The 19,615-nt window shown below is 33.2% G+C and overlaps 1 protein-coding gene across 1 annotated transcript in view; it reads right to left on the minus strand.

Moving 5' to 3' along the window:
• CSMD3 (CUB and Sushi multiple domains 3) overlaps positions 1-19,615 on the minus strand; it is a 1,234,679-nt gene that overhangs the window by 700,838 nt on the left and 514,226 nt on the right. The window contains exon 9 of the mRNA XM_025394338.1: positions 17,599-17,686. Within this exon, the coding sequence (XP_025250123.1) occupies positions 17,599-17,686 (88 nt within the window). The remainder of the gene's footprint in view (positions 1-17,598; positions 17,687-19,615) is intronic.

Here is a 19,615-nt window from a genome sequence, read left to right on the forward strand (position 1 = left end):
TAAAAATCAACTTTTCCACATTCAATTTATCAGTATTATAGTCCACTGAGAAAAATTTTGAGTAGAATAAATTAGGTTACCTTTAGATGAGTTCCAGCTGTCACATTCTATGAATCAATTAGCTTTTTATTAAAATACATTTGCCAAAGCAAACATACCTTAAATACTTCATCATAGTTTTTATGTTGTTGTGCCTCTTTAATGAATAAAATGTGAACTTAGAAGGTAGAGGTGTTTTGTTTTCAAATCATTCTCATTTAACATAATGACTATGCTGTAAAGCACTTCCTCTAATCATAAATATTAAACTATCCTGATTTAAACAACTTTGCAATTAATGTCTCTTCTTGTATTAAAAATGCCTTTCCAACACTCTCTTCAATAAATGGTGCTGGGAAAACTGGATATCCATTACAGAGAAATGAAACTAGACCTTTATTTCTCACTGTATTTAAAAAAAAAAAAAAAAAAAAACCTCAAAATGGATTAAAGACTTAAATGTAAAATCCGAAACTATAAAACTACTACTAAAAAAAACAACAACAACAACAACAAAAAAAAAAACAACTTAGGGAAAATGTTCTAGGGAACTTGTCTAGGAAAGGACTGTGTGGTTAAAACTTCAAAATCACAGGAAACAACAAGAAAAATAGACAAATGGGACTACAGTAAACCAGAAAGATTTCACACAGCAAAGGAAACAAGCAACAAAGTAAAAAGACAACTGTTGAATAGGAGAAAATATTTACAAATTACTCCTCTGACAAGGGAGCAGTATTCTGAATTTAAAAGGAAATCAAACAACTCAATAGCAAAAATATAAATAATCCCATAAAAGTGGGCAAAGGGTCTGAATTGACATTTCTTAAAGGAAGACATACAAATGGCAAACACTTATATGAAAAATGTTCAACATCACTAATAATCAGAGAAATGCAAATCAAAACCACAATGAGATATCATCCTACCCCAGTTAGAATGGCTATTAAAGACCTAAAGTAACAAATGCTGGTGAGGATGCAGAGGAAAGGTAACTCTTACACACTGATGGTAGAAACGTAAATTAAAACAGTCATTATGGGAGGCAGTATGAAGAGTTCTAAAAAAACTAAAAATAGAACTACCATAAGAACCTGCAATCCCACCACTGGGTATTCATCCACAGGAAAGGAAATCAGTCCTTTGGGATACCTGCATCCGCATGTTTATTGCAACACTATTCACAAAGTTAAGATATAAAATCAATCTAAGTGTCTATCAGCAGATAAATGAACAAATGCAGTGTGTATACACAATGGAATACTATTCAATCATAAAATGAATGAAATCCTATCATATGCAGCAACATGAGTGGAACTTCAGATCACAATATTAAGTAAAATAAGACAGGCACAGAAAGACAAAATATCACATGTATTTATACATATGTGCGAGCTAAAAGTGTTCATCTCATGGACATAGAAAATATAAAGATAGTATTTTTAGTAGAGACAGGGTTTCACCATGTTAGCCAGGATGGTCTCGATCTCCTGACCTTGTGATCCACCCGCCCTGGCCTGCCAAAGTGCTGGGATTACAGGCTACTTGGGAGGCTAAGGCAGGAGAATGGTATGAACCCGGGAGGCAGAGCTTGCAGTGAGCCAAGGTCGCACCACTGCACTCCAGCCTGGGCGACAAAGCAAGACTCCCTCTCAAAAACAAAAACAAAAACAAAAACAAACAAAAAGATAATTACCAGAGGCTGGGAAGGGTGTGCGATGTGTGTATGCATGGGAGAGGGTACAAAGAGAGGTTGGTTAATGGATACATCGTTAGATAGAAGGAATAAGTTCCAGTATTTGGTAGCATAGTAGGGTGACTATAGTTAACAAGATATTATATATTTGCATTTCAAAATAGCTTTAAAAGAAGATTTAAAATGTTTTCAAGAGAAAGAAATGATAAATATTCAAGGTGATGGCTATCCAAAATATCCTGATTTGATCATTACACATTCTATGTGGGTATCAAAATATCATATGTTCCCCACAAACATGTACAAATATTACATACCAATAAAAAGTATAAAAAGTATTTCTGGGAAAAACAAAAACTAAAAATTAGAAATAGTGCTTTACTAAATATGAGGCAAATCTTAGTATCAGTTCTATAAAATCAAATCGTGGGCTGGGAAGTTGAGAGTAACTACAAGATAACGCTGAGATTTTTTTTTTTTTCCAGCTACAAAATTCAAGAAGTCTCTAAGAACACAGTGCTAAAATACAAATAGATAGTTGTATAAGATGTTATCAAGTGGTGTATAATGATAAAAATATATCTGTTATTCAGAATTGGGCTGTAGATTCTGATTCTCTTAACTTTAAAAGAAAATTAAGCCCCAAGCATTCTATAATGGTATGAAATACAAAGTATAGTTCAAATTTTTTGCCCATTTGTAATATGAGCTGGTTTAAAATGTTACAAATTTTACATCAAAATGTAATACCAGCTCTGCGAAGTATTACAATATACCTTACCATGATTGTTAGAAAAGACATGGTCTTATATTTGCTGTCTTTCCACCATCTCTTCACCATCTCCCAACCAAGTCCTAGGCCAGCTGGAGCCCATAATGCATTAAACAGTGGAAATAGAAATGGAGTGCATCACACTCTGATACTCTGAATCATAGACCAGAGAAGGGTTCTATGTAATGATTTCTGAATAAGTCACAGTGAATGTGTAAACTACTGCCTTAAAGTTATTATTTATATTTGAGGAATTAAAATTAGAATGACAAGCAATCTCATTATGTTACATTAAAAATAATTCAACATTGTTTTTATGGTCAAATTAGGACCCAGTAGGTTAGACTTAGAAAGTTCCAAAAGCCTGAGCTAGTGAGGGGGTAAAGACAGTTTTGCCCCGGGAATAGAAAGTTCACAAACTTTCTATTTCTAGGGGGAATCTAAGAAATACCACCAGCATCTAGTTGAGGAGAGCAGGCCCCACAGGTTGCAGACAGGCATACAGAAGTACACTAAAGGTCTGTAAAGATTTGCAACAACCTTTTATGAGTCACTGGGATATGAACTAAGACTGTAAACTCTTGAAAGGAAGAATTATGTCTTATTTGTCCTTTTATCTAGGGTCTAGCCCAATGTCTGCAGTGGGTACACAGTGGGTATTGGCTGAGTACATGAGTGAAGGAAGAACACACTAGGATAAGGCATACTAGTTTAAATGCATTCATGATGCAGAGCCTGAAAAGCTTTGTGGATGTTACACACTGTAATTACAAATACCATGTTGTTTTCCTGGACTTTTGACAGTGGATGGGGAAGTAGCTGGTTCTTGCAACAAGTCTTAGTAAAATTCAAGATAACAGTACCAGCATCTAATTTTTATGGCATATTTTGCCTTCTATTCCTTACTGGCTAAAATTACAGTTCTCAAAGTATGTTGAGCTTTTTGGGTTGCTGAATGTAACATACAGGTTGCTACAGTATACTTTACATTTTTGAAGGAAACACAGATATCCATTATGAATTGTGCAAACTACTAGCTTGAAGTAATTCACAATTTCAATATTAGACAACTATTAATATATTCTTTTCTTTTTTTTTTTTTTTTTTTTTTTTTTGAGACAGAGTCTCGCTCTGTCGCCCAGGCTGGAGTGCAGTGGCGCGATCTCGGCTCACTGCAAGCTCCGCCTCCCGGGTTCACGCCATTCTCCTGCCTCAGCCCCCCGAGTAGCTGGGACTACAGGCGCCCACAACCGCGCCCGGCTAATTTTTTGTATTTTTAGTAGAGACGGGGTTTCACCGTGGTCTCGATCTCCTGACCTTGTGATCCGCCCGCCTCGGCCTCCCAAAGTGCTGGGATTACAGGCGTGAGCCACCGCGCCCGGCCAATATATTCTTTTCAATGACATCTTTCGATGATACTGGATTTTCAGTGGTTGCTCTGATGAAAAGCAAATATCACATCATTTTGCTGTAGAGCATAAAGTTAGGGTGGTAACATCAAATCTGATTCCAAGGTTTGAGAAATTGCACAGCGCACAATGGCAAGTTTTTAGAACATAAATTCATAAGTTGTTTAGCCACAACTACTAAACAGAAGCATTAGGTATTTCTTTGGGCCTTGGAGTCTGGGAAAAAAAATTACTAAGACACTCAGGACACTGTGATGCAAAAATATTTGGGAACTTCTTGTGCTAAAACATTGCACTTCACTCTGTGAATCTAGACGTATGGTGTGCAAATATTTTCTTCCATTCTGTAGGTTGTCCCTTCATTATTGCTTCCTTTTCTGTGCAAAAGGTTTTTTATTTTGTGTAATCCCTTTTCTGATTCTGTTTTTTTGCCTGCGCTTTTGGGGTCATATAAAAAAAAAAAAAAATCATTGCCCAGACCAATGTCATGAAGCTTATTTTCTAGGTTGTTTATAGCAGTTACATAGCTTTGGGCCTTATGTTAAATACTTAAATTTATTTTGAATTTATTTTTGGTGTGAGATAAGGGTATAATTTCATTCTTCTGCACATGAATATCCAGTTTTTCTGACACCATTTATTGAAGAAAGAGTTCTTTCTTATGGCGTGTTCTTGGCACATTTGGTGAAAATCAATTGGTTTTAAATGCATGAGTTTTTGCTGGCTTCTCTATTCTGTTCCATTGGCATCTCCCTGTTTTAATGTCAATACTATGCTGTTTTGGATACTATAATTTTGTAGTATATTCTGAAATGAGATGGTATGATAGTTCCAGCTTTGTTCTTTTGCTAAAAATTGCTTTGGCTATTTGAAATCTATTGTGTTTTCATGTGAATGTTAGGGATTTTATTTTATTTTATTTTATTTTATTTTATTTTATTTTATTTTTGTATTTCTGTAGAGAATGCCGTTGGTATTTTGTTTCAGAATGCACCACATCTGTAGATTGTTATGGTTAGTATAGACATTTTTTTCAACACACATTCTTTCTATCCATGAGCATGGTATATCTCTTCCTATTTATTTGTAACTTATTCAATTTCTTTCAACAACATTTTATAGTTTTCAGTGTAGAAATCTTTCACCTTTTTTGTTAAATTCAGATATTTTTCTAAAACAGAAAAGAGGCCATAATAGCTGGGTTAGGGTGGGAAATAAGAAGCATGATCCAAAATGAGCTCAATTATGAAATAAAAAAACAGGTTGTATGGGGATTTTTTAAAAGTATTAATTTATTCTAACTGCAAGGGGGAAGTCATTGAAGAATTTTAAGTAGGAAAGTGATGTGATTTGATACAATTTTTAAAATATTGCTCTGTTTTTGTGGTGAATGTATTATAGATGGCAATAGCAGTAGAAGAGAGATGGTTTAGGATGTTTGGATGGTCCAAGTGAGAGATGATAGTGGCTTGCATTAGGAAGGTATTAATTGAAATGGAGAACATTGGATATTTTTAGAATATGTTTTGGAATAAAATCTCAAGCATGGGTAGAACTTCTTGATGGATTAGATATGGAGAAGTGCAACTAAGAGTAGTTACTAGTTTTACAAAGCCTTTTATGAAGAAAATGCTAATATAGCCTGTTGTCACAGACTTCCTCGCTTCTGCTATTTCCACATTTAGTTTAACAGTGACTTTATAGATATTTCCCTTATTTCTTCTACCCTAAGTCTCTTGCCTCTGTCTTATTTTATCTATCTTGCTTATACTCAAAACATTCTCATCACTCAGACATCTCTTCTCCTTGTGTCTCATTCCCTAATTTCCTTCTCTTATTCTCATTTTACTTCTGTACCTATGATCCATGTCATTATATTAAAGAATTAAAATCACCAGGCGCGGTGGCTCACGCCTGTAATCCCAGCACTTTGGGAGGCCGAGGCGGGCGGATCACAAGGTCAGGAGATCGAGACCACGGTGAAACCCCGTCTCTACTAAAAATACAAAAAACTAGCCGGGCGCGGTGGCGGGCGCCTGTAGTCCCAGCTACTCAGGAGGCTGAGGCAGGAGAATGGCGTGAACCCGGGAGGCGGAGCTTGCAGTGAGCCGAGATCGCGCCACTGCACTCCAGCCTGGGCGACAGAGCAAGACTCCGTCTCACAAAAAAAAAAAAAAAAAAAAAAAGAATTAAAATCATATTACTTCTTTCACTTTGTCCAAGTCACAGCATTTACAACATAATAAGGGTATTTTCTTTAGCAAAATTTACATATACATAATAAAGCTGAGGGTCACTCCTATGGAAACTTACAGAATATTAAATAGACAGTTCAAATTTTGCAAGGAAGGGTTTGACTAATTTGATCTTCTGAATCTGTATATAGGTTTTCTTTATCTTTAATTGTGACACTAGAAGGAAGCCTTAGTATTCCTTTTTATTGGAATTTATTTTTCAAAAACACCCTTGCAATTAAAAATGTGTGGCATGAAATATATTCAATGATCTTGCTTCTGTACAGTTGAAATTACTACTGGTATACCCAAAATATTCTAACACTACTCAGGCAGAAATATTCTGTCTAGAAATACTTTAATTCGTCAAAATTATTCCCAAAATATACTCACACTACCCAGCCAGAAATAATTGGCTTATCTATAAATATTTGTATTGATCAAAATTATTTCCTAAATACATCAATATATTTCTAAATATGTATATTTAAACATTACTTCAATAAAATATTACCATAATTTAAATTATCTGTGGCCTCAATTGCTACTTTTTATTTTTAATGTTTTTCACATTAACATTGCAATTACAGCTTGTTTTCTCCCTCCAGCAATGAGGAGACCATGACGGTAAAGTAGACAATCAAGAGTGTAGAAAATGTGATAAGGTGTGCACAGGGTATTAGGCTTTGTTATTCATGTTATTTTCTTTTAAGTTTGCCTACTCAACTTGAGTATTTTTATAAGCCATATATTTTAAATGTCCTATCAGTTTAGATAACATAGTTCGAGGAGATTTCAAAGATTTAGTCTCACTATTTCTTCTATATATTTATGTAACTTGAAATATATTTCTTTTTTACAAGAGCTAGTTTTTATGTGGTAACAATGTACTGAGCAGTTTGAGTCACAAGCAACAAAAGAACAGTTACACTTTACACTGTTATTACTCTTTGTTTTTGTTTTTGGACCTAGGTAATATGTCTTTTTTTTTTTTTTTTTTTTTTTTGAGATAGAGTCTCTCTCTGTCACCTGGTTTGAAGTGCAATGGCACAATCTTGGCTCACTGCAACCTCTGCCTCCTGGGCTCAGGCGATTCTCCTGCCTCAGCCTCCCAAGTGGCTGGGATTACAGGTGCCCACCACCACTCCTGGCTAATTTTTGTATTTTTAGTAGAGACAGGGTTTCGCCATGTTGGCCAATCTGGTCTTGAACTCCTGACCTCAGGTGATCCACCAGCCTCAGTCCCCTACAGTACTAGGATTACAAGCATGAGTCATCATCCCCGGCAGGTAATATGTCTTTTAAGGTGTCATCCCAAAGAGGCCAGAAACATCTTTTCATACAGACAATAGTAGGATAAGTAGTAATTGTAAAGAGCAATGCAATTACTACTTATCTTACTGCTACTGTCTCTGTATTGTCTGTATAACACAAGAAGATGATGACAGTGCAAGTTTACTCAAATTCAATGCAACAAGTGATTCTTAAGCATTTAAACATTTTTTGGAGATTGATGATTTAAAAAAGACAGTATCTGCATTCAAAAAATAAATCCTGAGCAGAAAGATAAGAGAAACACACAAATGAATTTTATTCAAGTCAAATGAGTTGCGAAACTTGATCATATGAATTGGTTTATTCTTGCCATACCCAACTAAAACAGTCGAGAAGTCGGGGGGAAAGCACTCAGAATATATAACATTGCTCTAGAAGTGTAATTCTCTGCAAGTCAGGCTGCTGAAACTGTCTGTTGTAACCTGAGACCGGTTTTATCTATAAGTGCTGAAATAAGTTGCTGCAACATTAGGACTAATTTTGCCAACCACCATCACTCACCAGTGGGAGCTTGCCAGCTCCCCAGAACTTTGTTAGTGCCCATGAACTTTCTCAAAGTACAATATGTAACATTTCTCCTTTAATGAAACCTGCAACTTTCTCTTTATTCTTCCAACATACCAAAGACCACCTGGTCTGATTGTATACCCTGAATTGTGATTCTTTCTTCTCAAATAAAATGTTACATTTAGAGATTTATCTCCACATTTTTATTTTGACTTTAACAGAGCCAAGAGAGCATTGATAAAAGTTATAAGAAACCAAGGAAGATGAAGGAAACTCATTTGAAGAATAGATAGGTTTCTTATAGGTAAAGATTGGCAGAATCTTATTTTAGGAAGCAAGAGCAGCGTGTGCAATATTACAGAGTTAAGGATGGAGGCATTTGGAAGGACAATTTGCATTAATCAACTAGTAAGTTAGAGGAAATGGTAGTTTTTACTTTGACATTGATTTTTTAAAATCCACACCACACAACTGAAACGATATATTTTTCAGTAAGAGGCCAGTGTGGCATTCTGTAATGCAATACGACAAAAGTGGAAAGATAATGACAGAAAGTTAGGTTTCCACTACATTGAGGAAGAACTTAAATGCTAGAATGCAAATATATAAGCAAGGGGGAAAAAGGATCAAATTGCAAGCCATACTCCCTGGGTACAAGGCTTGTCTTTATTACTGCTAAGTATAGAAATTTCCGGTATGTGAGTTTACTCATTAGTAAAATAGAAATATTGAAACCTACAGTGTGTTAATACATAAAAAAAAATTGTGTGAAAGTGCTTTTGAGTTAAAATATGATATATGTATGTGTATGATAATTGATATTCTATCACCTCTTAATTCAATGGGTATGGGAAAAACAAGTTTTTGATCAAGGAGTATTATTGCAATATTTAAAAGTAAGGAATCCTTTACTGAAAGTCAAGTGTAATACTTCTTGTAATAGAATAAATAGAAGACAATTGCTTTTGTGCAATTGGGAAGTTTTAAGTGAGTAAAGTAAAAGAGAGGGAACTGAAGATTACTAATGAATGAGACAGAAGTGGTATCAGTGTTGGAATGGATGTTGGAAAACAATGGAGACTTTTAAATCTTCGTTCATTGGGAAAACCACAGTAAAATAACAGAGAGAAGGGAAAGACAGGTAATCTAGCATTTATTTGCCCCTCTTTGTTCTGGGTACTTCACTAGGCAAGTCCATGAGTGTGAGATAATCTAGTCCTTCACTGTGGCATTTCAGTTTGGTACTACCCTTTCCATTTTTATTCAAAAGAAAAGATAACTTTGTGTAGAATAAATAACTTCCCCAAGTCAAGTAAAAAGAGCAACAGGACTTAAAATTAAGTTCATCTGATTCCAAATCCCAGGCTTTTACAAATGTAGTGACATACCTGTTTTGTAAAAAATACTAATTCAATTGTTATAAAAAGTTGAGAATAAATATTCAACTCTCAGAAGAATAAAAATGATAAAGACCTGAGGGAAACATGGAAAGTCATGATTACAAACCCTTCAGAGGAGATCAGATTCTTGAAGGAGGTGATATAGAAGAAGTGAATTTTGAAGTTCTAACTCTGAAAAATTTTTATTTTAGTAAGTGAGAAGATAAAGTAGATTCAACAAAAGAGTGAAAAATGGGTAGTCAATGGCTACACTCAAGGAGAGCAAGCTATTTCTCGTACATTCAAGAGAGCTTATAATAATTACAAATGCTTTAGCAGTACGGTAAAGAAAGAACTGCCACAGATGTAGGCCATTCTTTAGGAAAGTTTACTTGTGAAGTGGGGAGAGACAGAAAACCTTTGGAAGCTTCTATATATTAATGGTCTATTTTTAATTACCAAAATAAGATTTATAAATTAATATACTAGCATATCTAGAAAGTTCATGTTAGAAGAATGAGTGAAAATGACTTTATATTCAAAAGTATGGTTGATTTACATTATGATAATAAATTTTTCCTGAATATACATTATACAGTAGTGTTTTAATAGTACCAAATGAGTGGCATGTTCCCTGCTGTTTCACTACTGAGATATACCAGCATTTTAATAATCCAGATACGAATCCAAAATTCGGAGTCCTAATTGTTATTTGCTCTCAAGAGAAGCCCAAATTTATGTTCATATCTAGTGTGACATAAGAGATTTCAATATATCTTTTAAAATCTTCAAAACTCTCCTTTTCCTCTATATCTTCCTATTCAGTCAGAAAAAGCATCAATTAAGGCATTTCCCACAGAAAGTAAGTCTATGAATATAAGGATTCCACAAGCCGAGCTTTCCCAAAAAGTTGGTTATAATTTTAAGGGTATTTAAATTTTTAATTTATTTTTCAGCATAGAAAATGCTTCCAACTTTATATCTTTTTGGCAGCATTTCTCCCTTTAAAAACTTGTTATATTCTATAGGTATTTCAAATTAGAAACAAAGCTTTTACGATTTCAAAACACAGCTGCTGGGACTATCACCTTGGAGAGTAGAGCACAAATGGTAACCAAAATATAACAAGTAAGACACCTTACTTCTCCAAGGATTTTCTCATGGATTTCCTCGGTGATTATAAAAATATTGATTACGTGCAAACAAAACTGTTTCTGTTTTGTCAACTGCTATCTATAAGCCATTTACTAATACGATGAATTTGAAGTCCTGCTACAAAGTCATGTGATTAGAAAATTAACGGAAAATTCTAAACTGCAGTTTTGCTGCTTTAAACAATTCAATTAATTACCTGCATTGAGCTCTCTTCATCACACATACAGAAACATGAATACTCATATCTGATTACAAGGATCCTATACTTAGAAAAGTTTCTAAAAGACAAGAAAAAAAAAAACTGGGTACTATAATGAAGGAAAACATGATGCTAAGAAATTAAGAACCAGATAGTAACTGATTGGAAAAACAAGAAAAACTTTATAAAAGAGGACTTTGAGTGAGCACTTGAAGAATGTGTAAGATAGCACAGGCAAAAAAATGCTAAGATATAACATTCTAGGAGGAAGAAACAACAGAACTAAGTAGTCATGGAAAATCAGATACATTTGAAGCCAACTATGTGGGACAATTTGTCACCACACAAAATATGAAGGGAAGATTGGGGATATTTTGAAGCATTTTGAATGCCAACACTGAGTATTTTTTGCATAAGTAGGCGACAGGAAAGCTCTGCTGGTGTTAAAGTTGGAAAAACACATTATTGTAGATGTTATAGATGGAAACTGTGGATGAGAAGGAGAAAAATTGGCAGCTTGTAAAACTGACATCACAATTTTCTAAAAATGTGTAAATAAACGATTATCTAAGATAATACCCATGTAAATGCAGATGAGAGAACTACTCTTATCTCTTCTGCATCTCTTCATAATTGAAATATCTCTTTTATCCCTAAAGTTTTCATTCAGAGATTACTGCAATGTTAGGAAAATCATGAAACAGTAAATATCTGAGGTTGTAACATGCATTCTAGAGAAAGATTTTAGTAATATATTATCATTAAAATAACATATGTATATGTGCATACATATCACTTAGTTAAAAATATAATATGAAATCACATGTATGTCTTTATTTTAAATTTTAATAGACTTCATTTCCTAGAGAATTTTCAGGTTTATAAAATAATCACAGAGAGTACAGAGGGTTCTCAAACACAACCCCTCTCTCCCCAACATAACACAGTTTCTCCCATTATTAATATTACTTTACTAGCATGGTACATTTCTTTTTCAATGAATGAATTAACATTAAAATATTTAATTAATTAAAGTTTATAGTTTACATTAGGGTTCACTCTTTGTGTTCTATGGGTTTTGACAAATACATAGTGTCATTATTCACTATTACAGTATTAGACAGAATAGATTCACTGCCTTTATATGTCCCCTGTGCACCCTCTATTCATCCCTCACTTCATCCCCCTGAACTCCTGACAACCAGTGAATTTTTTTTTTTTTAACTGTCTCTGTAGTTTTGTCTTTTCCAGAATGTCTTATAGTTAAAATTTTACCTAGGAGCATAATTGTTGGTAAGCCCATGTTTGGTTAAAAAAACAAACAAAAACAAAAAACAACTGTCACCAGCTGGTGTGAGTGTAAATTAGTTCATCCACTGTGGAAAGCAGTTTTGCAATTTCTCAAAGAACTTAGAACTACCATTCAACCCAGCAATACCATTATTGGGTATATACCCAAAGGAAAATAAATCATTCTACCATAAAGACACATGCGCAGGTATGTTCACTGCAGCACTATTCACAATAGCAAAGACATGGAATCAACCAAAATGTTCATTAGTGATAGACTGGATAAAGAAAATATGTTACATATATACCATGAAATACTATGCAGCCAAAAAAACAATGAGTTCATGTCCTTTGAAGCAATATGGATGAAGCTGGAGGCGATGATCCTAAGCAAACTAACAGGAATAGAAAACCAAATTCGAAGTGTTCTCACTTACAAGTGGGGACTAAACATTGAGTATACATGGATAGAAAGAAGGCAACAACAGACACTGGGGCCTACTTGAGGTTGGAGGGTGAGAGAAGGGTGAGAATCAAAAAACTACTTACTGGACATTATGCATATTACCTGGGTGACAAAATATAATCTGTACACTTTAAATCCCTGTGACATACAATCTACCTGTATAACAACTTGTATGTATACCCCTGAAACTAAAAGTTTAAAAATAATAAATTAAATTAAATTAAATTAAAAAGCTGTCAGAATGTCTTCCAAAGTGGCTTTATTATTTTGCATTCCCACCAGCAGTACATGAGTATTCCTGTTCTTTCACTTTCTCGGCAGCATTTGTGTTGTCAGAGCTTTAGACTTTAGCTATTTTAATAGTTATGTAATCGTTTCTGGTTGTCATATTAATTTGAAGTTCCCTAATTACATATGATAATGAGCTTTGTTTATATGTCTATTTGCCGTCTCATATATCTTTTTTGGTGAGAATTCTGTTTTGATGTTTTGCCTATTGTGTAACTGAGTTGTTTGTTTTCTTATTGTTAAATTGTAAGCAATTTTTCCATATTTAACACACGGAATATATTTTAATTAGATATGTAATTTGCACATTTTTTTCCAATCTGTGGCATGTTCTTTCTTTGTCTTCACAGTGCTTTTACAGAGCAGATGTTTTAATTTTAATGAAGTATGACTTATCTTTTTTTATTGATTATACTTTTGATGTTTTATGAACGAACTGAAATTTCACTTGGATAGGGCACCAGGAGAACTTGCCATGAGTTCTTTTGAATTTTCAGGGGCAGAGACTGGTAATTCTATCCAAAAACCAGTGTGGCTTTCATAAATGGAGGCAGTAATTCACTGAGTAATCACAATCTAATGTTCCTTTGAGATGATAAGGGCCCAAGAAAGGATGTAACTGTTAATTTAAGCCCTGACTAAAAGTACCTTACTTCGTAACAAATTGATTTATCTTTTGTCTGTTATTTTTATTCCTTTACAAGCTTTCCATGTTTTATTCTTTGGGGTGGTTTCCATATCTTATATGAGAATAACTTTTGTATTACATTTTTGAAATACATACAAAGTTCTTTTTCCCCCTTTGAAACCGATGAGTCTACAAATACTTCCACTTCTGCTTCTGAAACCGACCTTGACCTGAAAGTGATCCATTCTCCTTTTAAAAGTCCCCCAGTTTATACCTCCACTTGAAGATTTCTTTGCTCCCGATCCATGTTTCTAATCTGTATGCCTGAAAGAATTATTAGCACATTCCCAAATGCACTGAGCTTTATCATACCTTTGCACAATCCTTTTTATGTTTGTACCTAGGAAGTTCAGTAATACTAGGTAGAAATTATAAAACCAAGCAGATTCATTATCATCAATCTCAAAAAGGCACTCAAACTTACTTAGCAAGGCAACATTTCTACATCAAGCTTGCTTTCCCACTCTTGGTAAAAAACTATTTTTCATTTTTCCCTCAGTCTTAAATTTTCTCTCCCATCCATCCTCATCTCCTTATACACACATTTTCATTTGATGGCCTTGCTAGACGCAGCATTACTAATGTAAAAGTATTAAACATGAGCTTTCTCACCTTCCCATCACAAAATATGTAGGCCTAGCAATATCTCTTCTCCACTTCTCTATCTTCCTTTCTATTAGATTGAAAATAATTCCACACTACCTGTCCTTGGGATCCCATTTATTTTCTCCTACAAAATTATGTTTCTTTACCTCTACCCTCTCTTTCAATGCCACCAATAGATTTCTCTCTATAGAATTATTTACATCAACTAATAAACATGCTTTGGTCTCTTGATTCTCTAAAAATAAAGTCTCTTGATTTCCTAATGACTACATAAATGCCCCATTATTTCCCTGGTTTATATAACTTGATGTCACCAAGCTGTAAACTATCTGAACTGTCTTTATTCACTCTTCAGCATTTTAAAGTTGATTTTCAACCTCTGTCATTCCACTGAAATCACTCCTGTCAACAACCTTCATGTTGTCAAATTCAAAAGATAGTCTTCTGTCCTCCATGCTCAATTTTTCAATAGTCCCTGTTTGCCCTTTAAAAGACTTCTTTTACTTCAGTTACGCTTTTAGGTATTGTCATATTCCTCTGGTCTCTCATGAGCAGGATTTGGCAGCTCTTTGTATTCTATCAGTTTGCCAAATAGATATTTGAGATGACATTACAAGTTCTCTTGTCCTTCTACTTATTTAAAGTGATGTTATCTACACATAATTTTTTAAAGAAAATGATGTTTAACATTTTTTATAATATGTATATGCCTATAGTTCCCTGATATCTCTGAATTTCAATTATGTTCAACTAATCACTTAACATATCTGCCTAGAAATCTCTAAATCTTCTAAAATGTACAACTTCAAAACTGAACTCTCAATTTTTCGCCAGAAATCTCTGAATGTTCACACTTTATTAAACATTATAATTTATTCCATCCTCACATTGTTCAAACCCTGAAAATTGAGCCTAATCCTTAATTATTTCATTTTTCTTACTCTCCACATCAAATTTTCATGGGATATTAAAGCTTTCATCTTCAAAAGATATCTTGAATCTGTCTCGTTCCCTGCCAATCGCCATAGTCCAAATCTCCACTGTCTTTCACCTAGGCTACTGAAGAAGGCTAACTAAAATTTAGGTTTTCTTCAATCCCTGAGCTAAAATAGAAAGCCTGATCTACTGAACATGTAAATTGGATCAGGTCACTTACAAATCTTTACAACTTCCCTTCACAGGCAGGTGAGCTAAATGAGTAAGGAAGCCTATGTGTACACATGGCAAGCCAGGGAGATCCTGTCCAGCCTAGAGAGAGAAGTTGTTAATTGGTTCTGAGCAGATGTTACTCTAAAAAGTATGCAGGTTTAAGTTGCCAAATATAATAAGAGAATACCGAAATGTGTGTGTGTGTTTGTATAATTTTCTGAGTTTTAAATGTTGCCTCCATTAAAAAAAAAAAACCACTATGTATTTAAAACAAAGCATATCTTCAGTCCATATTAGGCTGAATGGCTGCCGATTTACTTTCTTTGCCGCAAATATTTGGTTTCTCTTTATTTCCTTTACTTAATTCTATGCTTTTCTCCTATTTACGCTCTATAATTGAGTTTCACTGAACTCTATTTTGTGAAACAGGTCATCAAGCACTTTCTTTTCGGGCTATTCCTTCCCTGCTGGTGGGACACATATACTCTTCCAATATCCATGGGAGTAGGACCTTCTTAAATTATGTGGGTACACACCTTGAGACATCTTTATTCTCTGTCATAGAATCTTACTATTTTCTTTTTGACTTCTGAGTAGTTTTCTAAATTTGTGATTACATCTGAATGGCTTGAAATCTATTGCACTTGAAGGTAATTTAGCTCATTATATTACTATCACATTTTATTATTTTTAAGTTGATTTCTAGTAAATCATTAATCTAATTTGCAAGTCATTGGACCAAGTAAATATTAACGTCATCAGTAATATTGTACATGCTATTTTGTAATAGCAGGTTTTATTAATAGAGTACTTATTTTGTCAAAAGCTCTGTGATTACTATGAGGCATAAGTTATCTCATGTGATCTTCTCCTCAACCAAATAAGATATACATTATTATTCTCAATTTTAGAACTGAGGAAACTAATTCTTGCAGAAGACAAGATAATTTATTTCAGGGATATAATCTGAATGAAATTTGTTTGACTTTAAAGCATAATACATTATAATATAGTGATTAAAACGTCAGGTTTTGGAGTCTGCAAGTAAAGAGTTCAAATCCCAGTTCCATCAAATTATTAGCCAGATAAACAAACTTCAGTTTTCTCATTTAAAATATAGGGATAAAATAGTAAGTGCTTATAAGATTTTATAAGAAATAAAAAATACTTGGGAAAAAGAAATATTTAATTGCTTATCACTTTGTGGTCTATAAGATATAATCATTAGTCATTAAGACTCAAAGATTTAGTTAATTTTAATAAAATTAGTAAAATAGGTCAAAGTCTGACCAGTCCCCAAATCTTTTGAATTTCTCTTTAGTGTGTTTCTTCAAATACTATTATCTGTATTAAGTTTTGAGAGTGGTTAAAGTTACGTAAACATTTTAGAAAATTACAATTGTGTTTGTGTGGAAACTGTATTATTGTTTTCCACTCCAAGTATAGCAAAATGTAACTTTAAGTTATTCTGAAAAATCCATGGGGAAAATTTATTATAGGTCTATATTCTAAGAACTATTTTTTTTTCTTCATAGGGATATTCTTTAGAGTATCATTTGTGCTTTATACAAATAATATTAATAAGTAAAAATAAAAAATATGTGGTACCTGTAACTATAAACATTAGCATCAATAATTGAAAAATAAAAATTTCCAATTTTCAATAACATTGAAAAAATAGGTATTTGTGAGTTTTCGTGAGATTATTATTTAACATTTTGATAGGCTTTTTGTAATCTTTTATTTGTAAAATATAGAGGACTAAGAAAAACTCAAGTTTATTAAAAAGCATTATTTGATAGTTATGTAAATTAATGGCTGCCACAGTATATTACATAAATTCTCTAGGTTATCTGTTAACTTAATTTTAAATTAATAAAATTAATACTAATTTATGATGGACATCAAACTTCTACTCCAGTTAGAATTACACAATACAAATAAGGTGTTTATAGAACATCTGCTGGAAGATTTTACAGGCATTGCCTCATTTGAAACTCACTATTATATGTGGTAAATATGATTTACATGTTGCAGAAGAAGAAACTCAGGCAAACAGGATAGAACAACTTACCCAATATCAGACAACTAATAAGTAGCAAAATTGGAACTCAAAGTTATGTCTTTAAAATCTAAATCCCATGATTTTTCACTTACTACATGATGAGAAATTAATCATTTAAACTAAAAAAAGTGTTCTAATAGAGTTAATGTATTACTTAACTAATCCCTTTAAAATAATTAAATATTATTAATAATAATACATTGATAAAATGCAGTTTGATGACGCCAAGACTTCTTCTTTATATTATTAGCTATTTTAAACATTTAAATTAAAATAAACCTTGACAAGATAAATAATGAAGTCAATATTTTAAAATATTACCTAAAATCTGATCCGATTCTCTTCCCATTTTCTGGTTCTCCTGGATCTGGGCATAAATTGGAAGCTGTTTTAATACCTCCCTCATTTACTGCAACAGCAGGGGAAAAAAGAAAAAAGAAACAAATATATGTGATTAGAAAGTTGATGATATTAATTTTAACATATACATAAAATGCATTCTTATATTTTGTCACTATAATCACTGTCATTTAAGTATTTGTTCAACTACAATTTTATAAACCAATAAAGTAGGCTAAATCATTTTATGAACTAATAAGAAAATAAATTTGCTGTTCATATTCAATAACTTTTACTAGTCTGCATATTAACACATTAATATTTATCACTTTTTTTTTAGTTTCTATCAAATTGGAAAATCTCTGGAAACACATTCTCAGGGTATCAGTGTTCAGAGCTTTCATTAATCATTGGCAACAAAGAAGTCAACCACCAGTTATGATAGTGTTATTTGGATGCTTATTATTTCTGAAGGTGTAATAAAAAATATGTATGAAAAAAGTTCAGAGTTCTAACACTTCTTATTTGGTATACGATAAAGCAATTTGATCTGCCAGCATTAAAATACAACAGTGGTGCAAATTACTAGGTACTCCTTTAAATTATTACATAATGGTGTAAACCAAAACAATAGCTTTACCCTCAAGCAACTTCCATGAATATGATTTATTTAGCTTTTTTACACATTTCAGCAGTTTCTTCAAAACAGAAAGTCAAAGATGTATTACTATTTTCAGTGAATGCTACCACATTGGATAACTAAATCCCCAAGTTAGATTTTTATCATTCAATCAGATAGTAATGAAATTTTGAGTGATAGTGTTTAATAAATTCAATCTTAAAGTGAATTGGAGGATAAATTCTCTTATTTTACATTTTTATCAATTTACCTGCTCTTTTTAAGAAAAAGCAGTGCCTACGCAGAGATTCCAGAGAGAAAAAAATTCTAAACCATCCAATGCTTGTTATCCTACACTGTGAACTGAAGACACAGGTAGATCTTTCTTAAAAGAATAAAGATGACTACTTCTACCTTTAGATATTCTAATGCAATAAATCTAGGCATCAGTTTTTTGGGAGTTTTTGGTTTTTATTTTAAAGAGTCTTGCTTTGTCATCCATGCTGGCATGCAGCAGCACAATCACAGCTCACTGTAGCTTTGGACTCCTGGATTAAGCCATCCTCTTGCCTTGGTCATCCAAGGTGCCAAAGTGCTGGGGTTGTAGGTGTGAGCCATTTTAAAATTAATACTAACTCTCAAGGTAATTCTAATATAAAGTCAAAATTGAGAACCCCTGGACTGCTGAATATAATTTATTTAATTCAAATTGATTCATCAGATAAGAAGATAGCTATCAGATGCCTGCTCAACAGTTATGGTTGTGGAAAAGTTGTCATTTTCTAAATTAAACATAGGATTTTTCATGTGCTTCCATCACTTTAAAAAAATAATTTTCTTAGTATTACCAATGATGTCCTTCTTGCCAACTGTATTACAGCTCACTAATTCATATCATAGGATATTTGTGCTTTTCTGATTCTCTAACTTGCTATACAATCTCTCTTTACCTTTCTGGGTTTTTTGGCCAGTCTTACTTTTGCTGATTCTACTACAGCAGACAAATTCAAAGGCATCAGTTCGCAACTCTCTATATTTGAATTTCCCTCCTGCCTTGACAGAATGACCTGTTTGCTAATGACTTCTAATCTTTTTGAAGTTCCTTTCTCAATTTTTCAAAGGCCTATTTAATTATCTACCAAAGTTTCCATTGTCATCTAATCTATCTTCTCAAATTCAACCTAATCACTTTGATGCTTTTGTGACTTCATTTTCATCCATCTCCAATACATCTTGAATACCAGAGGAGGACTAAACTTTCTAAAACACAGTTTTTATTACTGCTCAAATCTCCACTTATTCTGGATTTTCTACTGCATCAATTTTATTTTTCACTAGTCACTAACATGCATCCATCACTGAAATTCTGTTGTCTGTTCG

This window comes from Theropithecus gelada, chromosome 8 (assembly GCF_003255815.1).
Source record: "Theropithecus gelada isolate Dixy chromosome 8, Tgel_1.0, whole genome shotgun sequence".
Taxonomy (NCBI): Eukaryota; Metazoa; Chordata; class Mammalia; order Primates; family Cercopithecidae; genus Theropithecus; species Theropithecus gelada.